At 41.6% G+C, this 16557-nt stretch overlaps 1 protein-coding gene across 1 annotated transcript; it reads left to right on the top strand.

Moving 5' to 3' along the window:
• Nucleotides 1-743: 743 nt before the first annotated feature.
• Nucleotides 744-15966, top strand: LOC310854185 (ubiquitin-like-conjugating enzyme ATG3). Its single transcript, XM_083758724.1, has 13 exons — nucleotides 744-825; nucleotides 939-1010; nucleotides 1981-2022; nucleotides 2923-2972; nucleotides 3976-4046; nucleotides 5757-5864; nucleotides 6249-6298; nucleotides 7281-7371; nucleotides 7465-7499; nucleotides 9417-9572; nucleotides 12301-12428; nucleotides 13012-13080; nucleotides 13868-15966. Exons 2-13 carry the CDS (start codon nucleotides 939-941, stop codon nucleotides 13947-13949), a joined length of 954 nt encoding a protein of 317 aa, XP_083614850.1. The 5' UTR covers nucleotides 744-825; the 3' UTR covers nucleotides 13950-15966.
• Nucleotides 15967-16557: the final 591 nt, after the last annotated feature.

A 16557-nucleotide genomic window follows, 5' to 3' on the forward strand; every position in this document is an offset into this window, starting at 1 on the left:
GCCGTAATCGTCTTCCAAAGTTAGTGGGAGGGGCCTATTTTACAAAAAACGCCACAATTCACGCACGGAATGTCCGATCCATCCCAAATTTGAATCACAGGTCGAGGGTGGTTTCATCAACGCAGAGACAAAAGCGATTCCATTTTCGACGGGTGCGATGTGGGCAACCACACTTTGCAATTTCCCAGAATTGCCTCTTTCTAGTTTAAGCTGTAGTGGTTGTGTCAGGGTTGACGTCACGCCTACCTAGTCGTGACGTCACCCCATCCTTTTATAAGGCATTTCGCCAGCACAAGTTCTCCGTCCGATTATCATTTCATTAATAGTCTGTTGAGAATCTAAAACTAAGCTTTGCAACTTAATAACTTAACTTGCCCATTTAGCCAAAGATATCGCCAAAGACCTAATCATCCCATTACACCGGCAGGTCAGCACTTTCCGCTCCTGTGACGAAGAACGCCTCTACCAATCCTTACAGGTTGGGGTGTGGGTACCCACAGGGGCACTAAAACAAAAGGCTGTTTTTTCCTATGCAGTTCAGTGTTTACTTTGTGGACCTTTAGCATGATCTAGTCACTCACTGTCACTGGACTGTGTCCTTTATGTTGGATTATTTCCATTCCCAGCAGAGATAATTTAATATACTTCTTGGGGCGGCAGACGAGAAGCGTCTGGCAGACGCAGGCAATTTGGGGTCCCTGTTCTCGCGAGAACTGGATAGCGGAAGGGAGGAACGCACGAACTGACAGGTCATGTGACCTAGCTAGTGCTGCTGCTGCTGCTGTTGACACTGCTGATGTGTTCATCTGCTTCTCTCCACACACCGTGAGTTGAGTTACTACTTCATTAACCAACACCCCAATTAAGCGTTTTACTTAATTACCGTTTCTTTCATACGAATGTTGACGCAGCGTTGTTGTCATTATTATTATTATTAGATGCAGAACGTCATCAACTCAGTGAAAGGAACGGCGCTTGGCGTCGCCGAGTTCCTCACCCCAGTCCTCAAGGTAAGAAACAACACCCCGAGTGTTGTTTATTACACTGGTTCCCAAACTATTTAATGTCAAGGACCCCCAAATGGACACTTCTAGTAGGCCGCGGACCCCCATTTGTAAAGATATGCGTCTGCAGTGATTCTCAACCATTTTAATTTCAAGTAACCCCTGCAGTTTGACTTGCATTAATAGCATTTCTATCTCTGAGACCCCAATTCATATTGTAAAATCAATGTTAATTTTAACTGAGAGTGTACAAATGGAACCAAATGGACCCATCCATTTGGTTCCATTTGTACACTGTGAGTTACAGACCCATAAGGGTCCATTTGGTTCCTAACTATCATTCAACTGGGGACCCCCTGGAACTCTAGGGGTCCCCGGACCCCACTTTGGGAACCACTGGTTTATTAGTCCTCGACGTAAGAGAACAACACCCTGAGTGTTGTTTGTTTTAACTCTGACTGAGTCAAATGTAACCAAATGGACCCCAGCCCAAACCCTCTTTCGTATGACAGGGTACAATAATGGGACCAAAAGGGTAGGGTTCCCCAATCTGTAGTATCAAGAGTCACAGGTCCATTATAGGTTCCATTTGTATTAGTACCCTCGTAACAGTTTTTTTTAGATTTAATGGATAGTTTCATAGATGTGTTTGTTCAGCGCTATCATTGTGTAGTGTTGCGTTGGATTGTGTTTTCAGAAACCCTCAATACGCGGAAAACATGTACTTGGTCTGCTTTTTATTCCCAAATACACCGAACCTCTTTGACGAAAATAGCTGATCTACAACAAGCTCACAACTCCTCGCAGTTTGCGAGCTTTTTAGATCGGCTATTTCTGACTAATTTCCCCCTGAGAGGAATAGGGATGTTGCATGTTGGATGGAGTAGTTAATGTAAAAAAGAAAAAAGGTGGTTCCCATCGATGATATGATCATGAAGCATATTTGTGCTGGTTGCCTGTCTGTCATTGATTCCAGGAATCCAAGTTCAAAGAGACGGGAGTGATCACTCCAGAAGAGGTGAGATTGATTGAAATAATAATTCATTGATCGAATACTTTATGTCAGAAATATAATTAACACCACATGGTACAACAATTAGACATTGAATTTAAAAGGATGACGCAAACAAGTCCTGGAGACTTGTTTCCATTGTGGTCCTGTAATGTATTTCAATTCATCAACATACTGTATAGCATACAGAATTAACACAATAATTCATGTCATCAACAACTACAAACACTATGTACAAAAAAGACGTGCTTGTGGCCTCCTGCCAGTTATGTCTTACACACCCTTTTAATGGATGGTGCCAGGTGTCTGTATGGTTATCTTGATAGCTCTCCATAATCTAGGGGGTGCAACAGTTAATCATAAAGAAATTATAAACAATTTAATAAAATAATCAGTTAGTAATCATCAGTCCCTGTTTTGGGCATGCCATTATAGGCAAAATGTCAAACACTGTGACAACAGTGAAACTAGCCGATCTTGTCGCAGTGCAACGTGCTAGTAGCTTCTCCAATGGTTATTTTCACTGCTTTTGCATGACTGACACCACTGTGCGACAACGTATAAAATGGGGCTAATCTATTTATTAATTTATAAACAAATACATGAAAAAGGTGATTATTTGTATAAGTAGAATAATTTGACTAAGAATAGAGGGTATGTGTTTGACATCATCATCATAACCGGAAGTTATGCGGGGAAAAATACTTTCTGGCCTTTACAGCCCCTACATCCAAACAGAAAAGTCCTATCTGATTGTATTAAACAACGTTAAACATTAAGTAAACTTACTTTGCCACTCGATTTGCCATTCACTTTATGCATGCGCATACCCTCTATAATCAATTGTTGCAGTCCTATCACCATGTTTGGATTGATCAGTGTTGATCCTTGTGTGTTTGCTGTTAGTTTGTGGCAGCAGGAGATCACCTGGTTCATCACTGCCCCACATGGAAATGGTGAGTGTTTGAAATACCATCGTCTATGTGTGAGTGAGAGCATTGTGATGATAGTGCTGTAGTGGTCACATGAGGTGTCTACTGGGGCCTAAAATATTCCACACATTAACTCTTTTTATACTTTTAAAACATTTTCCTAAAAGTGCCCATCCGTATATAAAACATTTTCCAAAAAGTGCCCATCCATACATGCAATGATGCAACACGTTGCATACAAAATTGCCTTAAATACCTAAACAAATCCAGCCATTTTTATACAGATAATAAAAATGATGTGAGCTGGGAGTGAGTTCCATCATCTGTGTGTGTGAGAGAGCATTGTGATTATAGTGCTGGGGAGAGTGGTAAGGTCAGGTGATGGTCAAAATAATACGTTTTCAAATGTATAAGTCATTTGAAAATAGCAGATCTACAAGCTAACAGTGTCTCATCAAAAATAAAATGTGTTGAGTTTGTAGAACGGCTATTTTCAAATGGCCGAAATGTATATAGCAGTGGTATCTTAAACTCCTGAGAGCGTAAAATGGACCCGTACGGGTCCGTTTTGGTCTGAGAGGCTAAATGTCATCAAATGGTGTTCCGTGGCTCAAATGCAGAATAAATAATGGGCATTGAAATGAAAATGGTTGAAAACCACTAGGGCTGAAGTGGTTAATGTATGTTTCATAATAATAATCAAAATCTACAAAGTAACTAACTAGTCACTAACGTTTTCGAATAAATGTTGTGGAACATTAGCATCCGAGATGTAGTGGAGTAGAAGTTAGTAAATGCACTGAAAATCGGAAATAATCCAATAAAGTAAAAAATGCCTCAATTGTACTTAGTTACCATTGGTTGGCATCACCCGACCTGGGCTGTGTTGTTGGAGGAGTTCAGAGAGGTAACGGGGAGCCTGGTTGTTGATTAGTAGTGCAGTCCTATTACAATGTCAGATGTTTATAATTAAGCATGATATTGTGAAATAACGTGTCTCATATTTCACAATGCCATGGTCCACCAGGGCGTCAGGAGAAGAGAGCAAAGTCAAGCCATATTTGCCTCCGGAGAAGCAGTTTCTTCTAACACGCAATGGTAAGCTTTTTATTTAAAACTAGATAAAGTGCCCCTTGGGGCACAGGTCTCCACCAGGACAGGTCAGGTTGTGGCCTCCTGGTGGCGCTATAATAGGCCAATGTGAATAGGGTGCCATTTCTTCTTTTTTGGATGATTGGATGATTTGAGGCATTTTGTTCCAAAAATGTGTTTTGCAAAAATCCACCTGTTAGTGGCGATATAACAGGCCAATGTGGAAAGGGTGGGATATATTCCTCAGCCTAGTAGGAAGGTCTGTGAAAGATTTCACTTAAATTGCACGCTGCGTTCATGAGGGTTTTTGTTAAAAACGGGCCAATCCTGCAGTCTTTGAAAGCCAATGTTAGCCAATTTGGATGTAATATGAAATTTCGGACAGATCCGTCTTGAACATATGACTATAGAGATAGTGTGTGGGATTTTTGGACAGAATCTGGAGGAGTAATATCCAAAAATGTTTTTCAAAAGTCGGCCTCCTGGTGGCGCTTTAACAGGCCGTTCTGGAAAATTTGGGGCAGAGGTTCATCGTTGGCATCCAGGGAGTGTGTGCAAAATTTGGCATCGACCGGGTTAATGGTGCCGGAGATTAGCTGTACACACACAGACAGACGGAAGGACACACACACACACACACACACGGACGGGGACACACACACACACACACCATCAAACATCTTTTGAAAAGTTAATATTTTGCTGTTGTATGTTGAAATTCATATGATCCAACGAGCCGTCCGTCATGATGTCTCACATCTCTAGGTCTTGGATTTTGGATTCTCTACACTTGTTACTAGAACAAATGTGCTCCTCCAGTAGTGTTCATTTTGACGGCACATTTTGATGTAGTTTTAGTCATAGTCTTTTGAATAAAATTCCATTTAGTTTTAGTCAACTGAGTTTTAGTTTTAGTCGACTATGGGTGTAGGGAAATTTGCACTGAGCTCGTTTTTTATTCAGTGGCATTGCACTGGGTGCGTTGTCGTTAGAAAATCTGGTGTGCTGCGCCCCCAGGTGTGCTGAGTGCCCGAACTGACGGACCCTACTCAGAAGTTGGGGTTGTTCAGTGTGCGTGTGTCACTCAATGCGGTGTCTTGAGCGATCCCCGGGGGCAAAAGCTAATTTAGCAAGGCAAGCATTTAGTACATCACCATACAAGTGTTCATCATATATGCCAATAAGGCAATTATGGAAGGAGGTAGGGCCCGCACACCATTCTTTTGGTAAATAATTACTTTATTGAATATACCTTGGCCCATGTTTTAACTGGTTTAACTGGTCGTTCGTAAATAAGCCACACTCGGTGCGCTCTGTGACGTGACCGGCCAGCACACTCAAAAGACTGAGCACATTACCGGTGTGCATATCCGAACGTACCCTAAATGTCATGAGATTTTAGTCGACTAAATCTACAGTTGATTTTGTCGATTAAAATGTATTTTGGCAGGCCTTGATGGCATCGTAAATTCGTAATGGCTGATTTTAGACTTGGAATAGGTTCCTGCACAGCCTTTGTGATCTACCTTTTGGGCAACCCTGGGTTAAAGAAAGCTCCATTATAAATGTGTGGTGTCTCTTCTCTGCAGTCCCCTGTTACAAGCGCTGTAAACAGATGGAATATTTATTTATTGTCTTTCTCCTCTGCAGTTCCCTGTTACAAGCGCTGTAAACAGATGGAATATTTATTTTATTTATTGTCTTTCTCCTCTGCAGTTCCCTGTTACAAGCGCTGTAAACAGATGGAATATTCAGATGAGCTGGAGGCCATCATAGAGGAGGATGATGGAGACGGAGGCTGGGTGGACACCTACCACAATGCAGGTTTGACACACACACACACACACACACACACACACACACACACACACACACACACACACACACACACACACACACACACACACACACATTCCTTTCTGCAATACCAGTTGTAGGCACAATTATCTTTTACATAATTGTCAATCCTTTCCATGTTGAAAAATGTCCATGCATTTTCAAAAACAATTCAAAAATAGCAGATCTACAAGCTTACAACATGTCACTTTGTGTTACTTATCTGTTTCTTGTGACTATTTAGCTTTGTTTTGTGTAAATCTCTCATTTATAGCATATACAGTATGTATACTGCCTGTAAAGCTGTTGTGAATGTATATGACTTGTGTCTCTCCATAAGGTTTTGATCTCATATTCCTTTTGTCCTACTAGGTGTGTTAGGAGTTACAGACGCTGTGCGGGAAATTGCACTGGACAATAAGGTGTGTGTGTGTGTGTGTGTGTGTGTGTGTGTGTGTGTGTGTGTGTGTGTGTGTGGGGGGGGGGTGTTATTGAAACCGTCTTGCTTCCATCTTCATGCTCCTCATTATTACAAGTCATGTGAATACAAGTAAATCCAGATGCTGCTGACGGTACAAAATAGATGCAGTCTGTCTGGAATTAATTTGGCCCTTCTCAGCATTTACAATATATTGTGTTGACTTTGTTCTTGAACAGTTTTCAAAGCAAAGCAGAATGAATGATCAACCCTTTAAAACCGGAAAGCGCTGTCCGTGTCATTTTAGATGTCCGTGCTGGCTATTCAAAAACACATTTGAACATCTTGTGAGAACTACAGATTTTACAAGGCATGATCTGTATAATCAGCCTCACGTCTTAAATATGTCTTGAACTTGTGAATTAGAATACAATCGCATGTACTGTAGCTCTTTCCATGGCATTTGAGAACTTAACCATGAACCCTGCCCTCATAATTCATAATACACTTCTGTTTTAGTGTTTCCTAGCTTTGCTGGCCTTTAACAGACATCTGACTGTCATTTTAAGCTTCCATGTGCAGATAGGCTTTCTGCGGGAGACAAACACAGCCAGCGGTGATTTTTCACCTAACAAGAACAACATTACTGCAGAGCTGGGCAATGGACCGAAAAGACATCGATGCCCAGATTTAGAACCAATAGCTGACATAATCTTGCTTGTGTACAGTAGGTTAAGGTGGCTTGAGAAGAATTGCGAAAATTACAACGGGTCTGTGAGATTGTAGATCTGCCCTATAGGCACTAGCTGCAACTATAGAGAGCGCTGCCCTGGACGCAATCATAACTGTGCCGGTGACAAATCCGCTCTTAATTGTCGCCGCTTGACACCGCAGTTATGGTTTCCGCTCTTCCCGAGTCTAGCGCTCGCTTCTCCTCCTTCTAGGACAACATGAATATCGTGAATTCATTAATCCTTCTATTCTAGGACAAAATGAACATGAACGTGAATTCTGGAGCGGGCGGAGACGGAGACGACGAGGAAGAGGACGAAGAGGGAGAAGCGGCGGATATGGAAGGTAGCCCATAAAAGCAGCTCCTATCATGTGATCATTCCCAAAGCACTCCTCGTGGCGTTAACGATGTCTCCCTTTTCAACATCTCCTCCTCAGAGTATGAAGAGAGCGGCCTATTGGAAACAGATGAGGTAGGTTGATGTGTGATCTGATTTCATGGTGGTGTGTGTGTGTGTGTGTGTGTGTGGGGGGGGTGTCCTGGTTCCACTCAAAACTCTTCCTGGGATAGTGTCCCATTCCTTAACGATTCCCTTTAACCCATTCTGACCTGAGATCAGATTCATACGAGGTTTCCGCCGGACACACACTGGTCTGATGAACCCATTCTGACCTGAGATCAGATTCTAAAAATGTCACAGTCGTTCTTCGATTTTTCAAAAATAGCAGACCTACAAGCTCGTATCGCGCCACTCGGTGGCGCGATATGAGCTTGTAGATCTGCTATTTTGCAATAGCTAAAGCATAACATGATGCCGACACCAAAATGGGTGCCCGGTCAGAATGGGTTAACCATTCCTATAGGGGGGTTCCAAATGTACCCTTGCAGGACTTTAACTCTGAGAGTGTACAAATGAAACCAATTGGACCCTTATAGCTCTGTAACTCTGAGCGTGTACACATGGAACCTAATGGACCAGTGTCCATTTGTACAGTCTCAGAGTTATAATAATAATAATAATAATAATGGATTGCATATAGCAATTTCTATGCATTTCTATGCACTACGTGCTTACTCAAAGCGCTTTACAATGGTCCATGCATTCATACATTGGGAGGTGAAGTGGCGAACAGTCGACGCCAGCGTCCTCACTTCCCACATTGACACACCAATGGTGGCAACCACTGGAGGCAATGTGGGGTTCAGGGACACTTCGACATGTAGACAAGAGGAGCCAGGAGCAAGACACTGAACCCCTAACGGCTCCTGATGAGCAGCCCGGTGCCTCGCATGGTTTCCTCTGCTGTCGATTGAAATGTTTTTCATGAAATCCCATTCATTAATAATCGTCTCTCTAATATTTACCCGTAAAGCGGGGCTCCCGGTCGCTAGGCAACGCTCAGCTCGGTGTCTTTTACCCTCAAGATGGCGTCCACACAATGCTCCGTTTTTCTCTGAATTGCGGCACAGATTGAGGTGGATTGAACAACACGAACAACACATGTTGTTTCAATACTAAATCTAAATATAAAACTAAATATTAATGCTTCTAAAGATTCTTACATTGATGATGATCACATTAGCTATAGCCGATCTTGCTAACCCATTTTTGGGAACAGGAAACGGAGGGTTTTTTCCAAGTTTGGTGGCAGGCAATGAGTGTCACTCAAGTACAAAAGGGCTGCAGTTTCAATATGGCATATTGTTGAATGTAATGCACATTGTCAAGGGCTTTGGATGATGGTATATAAATGTACCATTTACCATTTGTTAACCCATTCTGGGCGGGAACCCCTTTTGGTGTTTTAAGCATTATGGTATACTTTAGCTATTGAAAAATAGTAGGTATGCTTTTTTTTTTTTTTTTTTAATATAGCGCAAAGCTTTGAATATTTTCTTTCAAAGCCAACCTTTTTAACTCAAATCTTTGCTTCTGGGGGGGAGGGGGGTGGGCCCTGGAGTAACATTATTTTCAGATGGGGGTCGGCAGCCAATTACATATATTTTTGGGGGTCCTTGACATGAAATAGTTTGAGAACGACTGACATAGAACCATGGGGTTTTTCAGAAAACTGTCAGGATTTAGAAGACATTTGTAGAATCGTTCCCCGGTCTAAATTGGTTAACCCATTCTGACCGGGCACCCATTTTGGTGTCAGCATCATGTTATGCTTTAGCTATTTAAAAATAGCAGATCTACAAGCTCATATCGCGCCACCGAGTGGCGCGATACGAGCTTGTAGGTCTGCTATTTTTGAAAAATCGAAGAGCGACTGACATTTTTTTAATCTGATCTCAGGTCAGAATGGGTTCATCAGACCAGTGTGTTTCCGGCGGAAACCTCGTATGAATCTGATCTCAGGTCAGAATGGGTTAATTGTGTCTTCAGGCAACCTTGGACACCAGCAAAATGATGGATGCCACCAAAGCCAAAGCAGAGGCCGGGAGCGAGGATGGCGTCCTCCAGACGAGAACGTACGACCTATACATAACATACGACAAATACTACCAGACGCCTCGACTCTGGCTCTTTGGCTACGATGAGGTACTACACACACACACACACACACACACACACACACACACACACACACACACACACACACACTTGTAATATGTATTTATGTCCACATAAACAGAAGTACAAGAATGCCTTGTGCATGTGTCGAACACACACACGCACGCACACACACACGCACACACACAGCGCATCCATATCCTGGGGCAGACATTCTGTGTAAATAGATCTACACAAGCTTGTAGATCTGCTGTTTTTGGGCCAGAGATTTAGTATTCAGTTCAATTCCAGTTCAAATTGCATAGTGCTGAATCACTTTATATGTAGAGATCAAAGACGCCACGTCCCCCCTAGCCTTGCAAGCGTTTTGTATCGTTGCGACGGTGGCAAGAAAAATAAACTTGACTCCTTTCATGGGAAGAAACCTCAGGAAGAACGAGGGGTGGGCGGCTGAGAACAAGGGGGAAATTTACTACAGCTTTTATAATCTGATGTTTACAGTAAACCCCCTGGAGATACTGTAATAAGATATTGTGTATAGTTAGTGTCCTACTGTACTTATTTAGGCAGTTATGGCAAAGTCGGTCTATTCTAGACTACAATTAGAATCACACTGATTTGTTCCCGGCTACCACCTCTCTAAACAACTAACAACAAACAGTTGTATAGCCAACTGTCAGGCCAGCTGTAAAATGTTGCATGGGAGCCCCCTTCTGTCGTTTTTGTGCAACTGCATTTTACACAGTACTACCTTTTTTGAGTGGTGCAACCACTCCTACAACCAGCAATGTCAGTGTACACCTATGTGTTCACCTATGTATGTATGTATGTATGTATGTCTTCATGAGCACCAGTATGAGTACCAGTAGGGGCGCTGTTGTGCCATGCAGAAACAGAGAGAGAGAGACAGTGCTGACAGACTGTTGCCTGCTAATGAGAGAGAGAGAGAGAGAGAGAGAGAGGGGAGTTGCACCACTCGGTTCACACAGGTGTGATTTTTTTGCAGAGCCTGGGTTTCGATGGCCGCTGATGGGATGCTTGTTTTACTGCGCCAGCTATTACTAGAGCGGTGTTATATAACCTCACAAAGATGTGGCCTAAACATAACCTCAATAAAACTATGCCTAAACCTAACCTCTGTAAAACTATGCCTAAACCTAGACCTAGAGTCCATTAAGGGCTGTAGATGAACATGGCCTACTTAATCCCTTCAAAGGTGATCACACCTTAAACATCTGACCTCCAGTAACCTCAAAGGTGGTTAGATTTAACCTCATTTAGAAACCTTTATTTAATTCGCCTACAGTAAAACTAAAAGTATTTTTTTAGTAACATAATCTTATGGTTACTTTTAGTAGCAAATTCTGATTTAAACTCTTTGAACACACCATTGAACTTTAGGCCTACCATGGCTACTTAAACTATTTAGCTTTAGTCTAGTTTTAGCCAACCGAAAATAAACATTGGCATAAAGGGAACTAAAACATAATTGCAGAGACTCTTCTTCAACAAAGATGGCGAAAGAGAAACATTCTTTGTTTTGTAAAACACTGAAGTCCTTCACGAAACCTAACCTGTAAAACAAGTGCCCCCCTTAGCGACCATCGACTCCCAGGCTCTGCAAAAAAGACATACACATCACTCTCTCTGTTCACACCTTTCCTGGTGTTTCGCCCTGGTTGGTGTTGTGAGCTTAGGTTTAGGCATAGTTTCTGTGAGGTTAGGGTAAGGTTAGGCATAGTGTTTGTGAGGTTAGTGTTGGGGTTAATACATAATAATTTGGGGGTCCTTGAGGTGAAAAGGTTACAGCCCCACTGACATAGCAACATAAGTTTTTCAGAAAATGTATGCTGGATTCAGACAACATTCAGAAGACATATCCCGTTGTTATCAGAGCTGTGCACCCTGTTCTGTTCTGCCTCACTCACACAGACACATGCAGACTGTTTGCATTCCTCCAGACATGTCACTTGCACAATCAATCATTCCCAATTCCACAATAGGCCTCTTTACATCCCACGCACAAACAGTGTGAGGGGCGGCCATAGCGGAGTTGGTAGAGAGGCTGCCTGGGAGTCAGAAGGTCCCTGGTTTGAGCCCCCCAAGTGTGTCTCTGGTCAAGGCAGTGTTCTGCTGTACTAATAGACGCAGAGCACAAATGTAACAAAAAATCCTATTGAATTGATATTGAATCGCAGCAATCGCTGAATCGCAGCATTGTGATATAATTAAGAATCGCTAAATAAATTGAATCTGCACCCTAGGTATCAAGATGGTATCGAATCAGGAGGTAAGTGAATCGTCCCTCCCTTAACATGGTATAAACTGGTTCCAAAACTTTTTAGATCAAGATCCAAAAGAGAAATTAGATGTTTGATCTTGTCCCAAAGGCCTCATGAGCTTGTAGATTGGCTACTTTCACTACTACTTAAACATGTGTTTTATAATTTATGGAATGTCTTTGACTTTTCTTTGATTTAATTTTCTAAATGACAAAAATCATTGAATTTGTTTTTAATTAGTGAAAAAATATGTGGGTGGTGCCTTGCATGGTTTCCTCTGCCATCGATGTATGAATGTGTGTGTAAATGGGTGCACAATGCACAATATATGCAAGGCGCCTCGGATAAAGAAAACCAAAGTAAAATGACTCATGAAAATGTGTCCACGACCCACAAATGCATCCCATTCCCAACCCAACCAACGTTTTGGAACCAGTGGTGTAAACTAAGTGTGTGACCTCTCTCCCCCACAGGACAGACAGCCGCTGAGCGTAGAGCAGATGTATGAAGACATCAGCCAGGACCACGTGAAGAAGACTGTCACCATCGAGAACCACCCCCACCTGCCACCCCCTGCCATGTGCTCCGTACACCCCTGCAGGTCAGAGGGACAGGAACACGCACACACACACACACACACACACACACACACACACACACACACACACACACACACACACACACACACACACACACACACACTGTCATCCAGCGTTTTGACTTCCAGATCATGGTAGTCTTGCATAGTCACACCATCTCTGCATACTGATACATTTATTGTATTGACTTGCCTAAAGCAATTTGGAGATTTCTAAAATAACTGCGCTGCTAAGACTTTAGGCCGGTTATAATATTATTTATTATAACATTATTATATTGCACCTTATTTAAAATTGTCTTGTTTTTTTTGTATGTTGTGATCATGTTGTCTGCGCGTCCTTCCAAAAGAGAACATGCTCTCAGTGGTCTTCCCTGATTTTAAATAAATGTCAATAAGATTGTGGCTATGCAAAACTATATAATGGCAAGCCCTGTCTCTGCCATACCTTTATTTGCCTTTATAAATGTGTCATTTCTGATCTATATCTTTATTTATGTTAATGTATTATTGTACCCTGTGTCTGCCACACAGATGACTATGATGCAGAACCACACACTGACGCTGAGCTCTCTTATGTTTTCAGACACGCTGAGGTGATGAAAAAGATCATTGAGACTGTGGCCGAAGGCGGAGGCGAGCTGGGAGTACATATGTATCCTTGTGTATATAAGCCTTTTGATTTAGCCAGATAAGCTCTTCACTTACAATTTTTGTTGTTGTTTGGAAGCACTCACTTTCAATAAAGCAACATCCTGCTGCCTCCTGCATTATGTGCCAATTCAAAACGGGTGGTACGCAGGGCCGTTGAGTGATATCCAACAAGCGCTTGCAAACTACAACATGCAGAAAAATAAGTAGCTCATAACATGTCTACAGTGGATTTTTATGAAACAAACAACACTTTGCAGACAGAAAGACGATAATTCAAGTTTTTCATACAGCTGCAATGTTGGTGAGTTAAAGGACCACTTCACCACTTTTCAACCTATCTTCATATAATAGGTCCTCACTAATAATCATGAAGGAATGGCGCAATTTCTTTCTACTCGGTCTGTGTCTCATAGGAGGGCTGTGGGCAGTTCAGAAACAGTCTTCCAGTGACATCATCGATGGGGAATACAAGCTAATAAAAACTGCAGGCTTTCTAGTCCTGAAAAGTTGCAATGCGAAAATGGAAGCCATCGTTCTCACGATAATGAAAATAATTAAAAAAAAGAAAAAAATAATTGTTAAAAAAATAATCTGCCTAATGATGATGTCACTGGAAGACAGTTTCTAAACTGCCCACAGCCCTCCTATGATACACAGACTGAGTAGAAAAAAATCTTGCCATTTTATCATGATTATTAATGAGGACCTATTATATGAACATATGTTGAAAAGTGGTGAAGTGGTCCTTTAACATTGTACATCACAATCTCCTTAACCAAAAGCTGCAGGTATCTTTTGATTTTCCTGAAATTTGTCCAGGCTGTCATTCCCACAATAGAATACGACTACACGAGGCACTTCACCATGTAACACAAACACACACACACACGCGCACACACACTGCTGCCTCTGCTGGTTGTCTGGAGGTGGGAGATTTCTCCTGCTGTTGTGAGCGGCAGATTAGAGATGGCATGTCAGAATGACTTTCAGGAACGTGGGTGTTTACTCGGAGCCTTCTTGGCACAGGGACGGGACCATTGGACCACCGGGATGGGGAAGAAGACGTTCAACTCCACAAGTTTACCAGCGATATATACTGGCTTCATGTGGCCATCGCACTCGCAGTGTTTTGGGTTTTTCTTTTCTTCTTGTTCTTGTAAGACTTGGCGCGGTCTTTACTCAACTTCACACAAACCTCGGACGCTACACTTGAGCCCCTATTCTGGGTTGAGCTTGTGGTGCAGCTGGTTCACTACTTCCTGGTTGTGTTCCTGCTCGGGCTCCAGTATAGATAATATAACTTGTTTAAATTTCTCCTAACAATGTCTTTGCGTTATGTTTCTCTTCCAGAGTGTTGGGTTTCGTTTTTTCTCTCCTGCTCCACATCAGCAGACCAGACGTTTATAATATATATATATCAAATTGTCTGTATCAAGATACGTTTGTACGTGTTCTGTCGCGATGCGTTGTATGCTTTTAGATGTGAGGTTTGTTTGGCACGTCTTGCGACAGAAGTATGAAGTCTTTAAGCCTCTCTGGAAATGTTGCTGCACTTTGCTGGAGTCATAGTTGGACGTGGTCATATTTAAAGCTGCAATCCTTAACTTTTTTGTCTGTGACTATAATGTTATTTAACCAATCTGTATGGTTAAAATATGTTTTAATATACAGTAACTAACTCTACTGCAGTGGTTGTAGGTGGTCTCCATGATCTTTCTTTTTCCAAATTTTCTTTTTTTCAATACAGTAAGGCTTTCTTTTTCTTTGCATTTTGACTACATGCTATTAGCAGCAAGGAAAAAAAAACTTATGAAACCCAACAATGAGGCTTATTACCCACAGTGATGTTGTACAGTAAAGTGTACTGTACAGTACAATAATTTATACAATTTGCTTTAAAAATCGACAACAGAATTCAATTATTAGCAAAAACCAGTTTAAAAGGGTTAAAGCTGTGTTGATTCCGTCGACTAAAACTGACAAATGTTCGACTCCCTTTTTTCACTGACTTAAACCGAAGAATTTCTATCGCTCATGGCTAAAATCCCAGGTAGGGCATGGGGAAAAAAATAAATGATGGATTGCAGCTTTAGTCGGTCGCATCTATAACACCAGTCTTAATTCTGCTGTCCTCTGAATGTGTGTGTGTGGTCGCTCAGGCCCGGTGTACCTCTTTTTGTTGTTGCTTTGACTTTTGCGATGTCGGGTTTTGTTTTCCCTGCTGCAGTGTCACTACTCTTGAAATAAAATTTCTTTCCCGTAACCTCTGCCTCCTCGGTGTTGTCCAAACGGATCATATCGCAAGCGTTTTCAAACACCCATAATTGGACACCCCTCAAGGAACCTTGGGTTTCCAAGACCAGTGGTTCTCAACCCCCCCCCCAATCAGATTTTAACTGAGGACCCCCAGCCTGACAAGCACTTGGATTGTAGGAGTTGAGACATTACATTTAGTTTGAGTCGGATCCACAGATAAATCTTGTGAAAATAGCAGATCTTCAATTATTTGACAAAATGTGGCTGTTTGACCAGTTTTATAGTATAGTTTGTTTATTACTTTTGATGCCGTAATGGTGTTTTTCCTTTCTCCATCTACCATCCAATTCATTACATGTCAATTCACTGTCATCTGGGGACTCCCCTGAGGGTCCTGACCCACAGATTGAGAACCACTGACTTTATTGTACCTACTGTATTGTAATACTGTATACCTGACTCAATAATCCACTTAACACACAACTGCTGTCTGCGTTTTCTGTATTTTGTTTGCCTGTTTGATTCCATATGACTCCTTGTGCATCTAAGTAGTAACAACTAACAACTCTTTGAACAGTTGAAAGTAATGTACATTTTATCAAATAAACAACATCTCCTGCTATTGGAAACAGATTTGTGTTTTATTTTGGCAATAAACGAGGTTTGGACAGGTTTGTCATGATTTACTTTTTGTTTTGTTTTTAAAGGGTTAGTTCAGATTTTTGGACTTAAAGCTGTAGGAAAGTCTTGCCATTATTATAGTGGTTGCAAAGGCCTATTCATACTCCAGTTTTAGATGATAAGGTGACCACTGAAAACTAGGAGTTGAGACATTACCGTCGTTTGTATTGTGTTGACCTATTTCTACCATGATATATCACAACTTTCGTTCAACTTTGGCCCCTTTGTCACATTGTCTAATACAGTATATGTCTATTATGATGGGTCATCTGGTTTTGAGGGATTATCTATTTTATAGGCCTACCTGTTTGCAGTGGTGGAAAGTAGCCTAACCGGTACATTTAGTTAAGTACTGTACTTAGCTGAAGTTACTTTATTTGTACTTTTCCTGAGTATGTCAACTTTTCAGTAGTTTACTTACTACATCTTGGAGGAAAATATTGTAGGCTACTTTTACTCGTGCTACATTTATTTGACAACTTTAGTTACTACTAGTTACTTTTCTGATTATGATTATTCCATTATTCTGATTATCATTGCA

Source organism: Protomyctophum parallelum (genome assembly GCF_964188405.1).
Source record: "Protomyctophum parallelum genome assembly, chromosome: 23".
Lineage (NCBI taxonomy): Eukaryota > Metazoa > Chordata > Actinopteri > Myctophiformes > Myctophidae > Protomyctophum > Protomyctophum parallelum.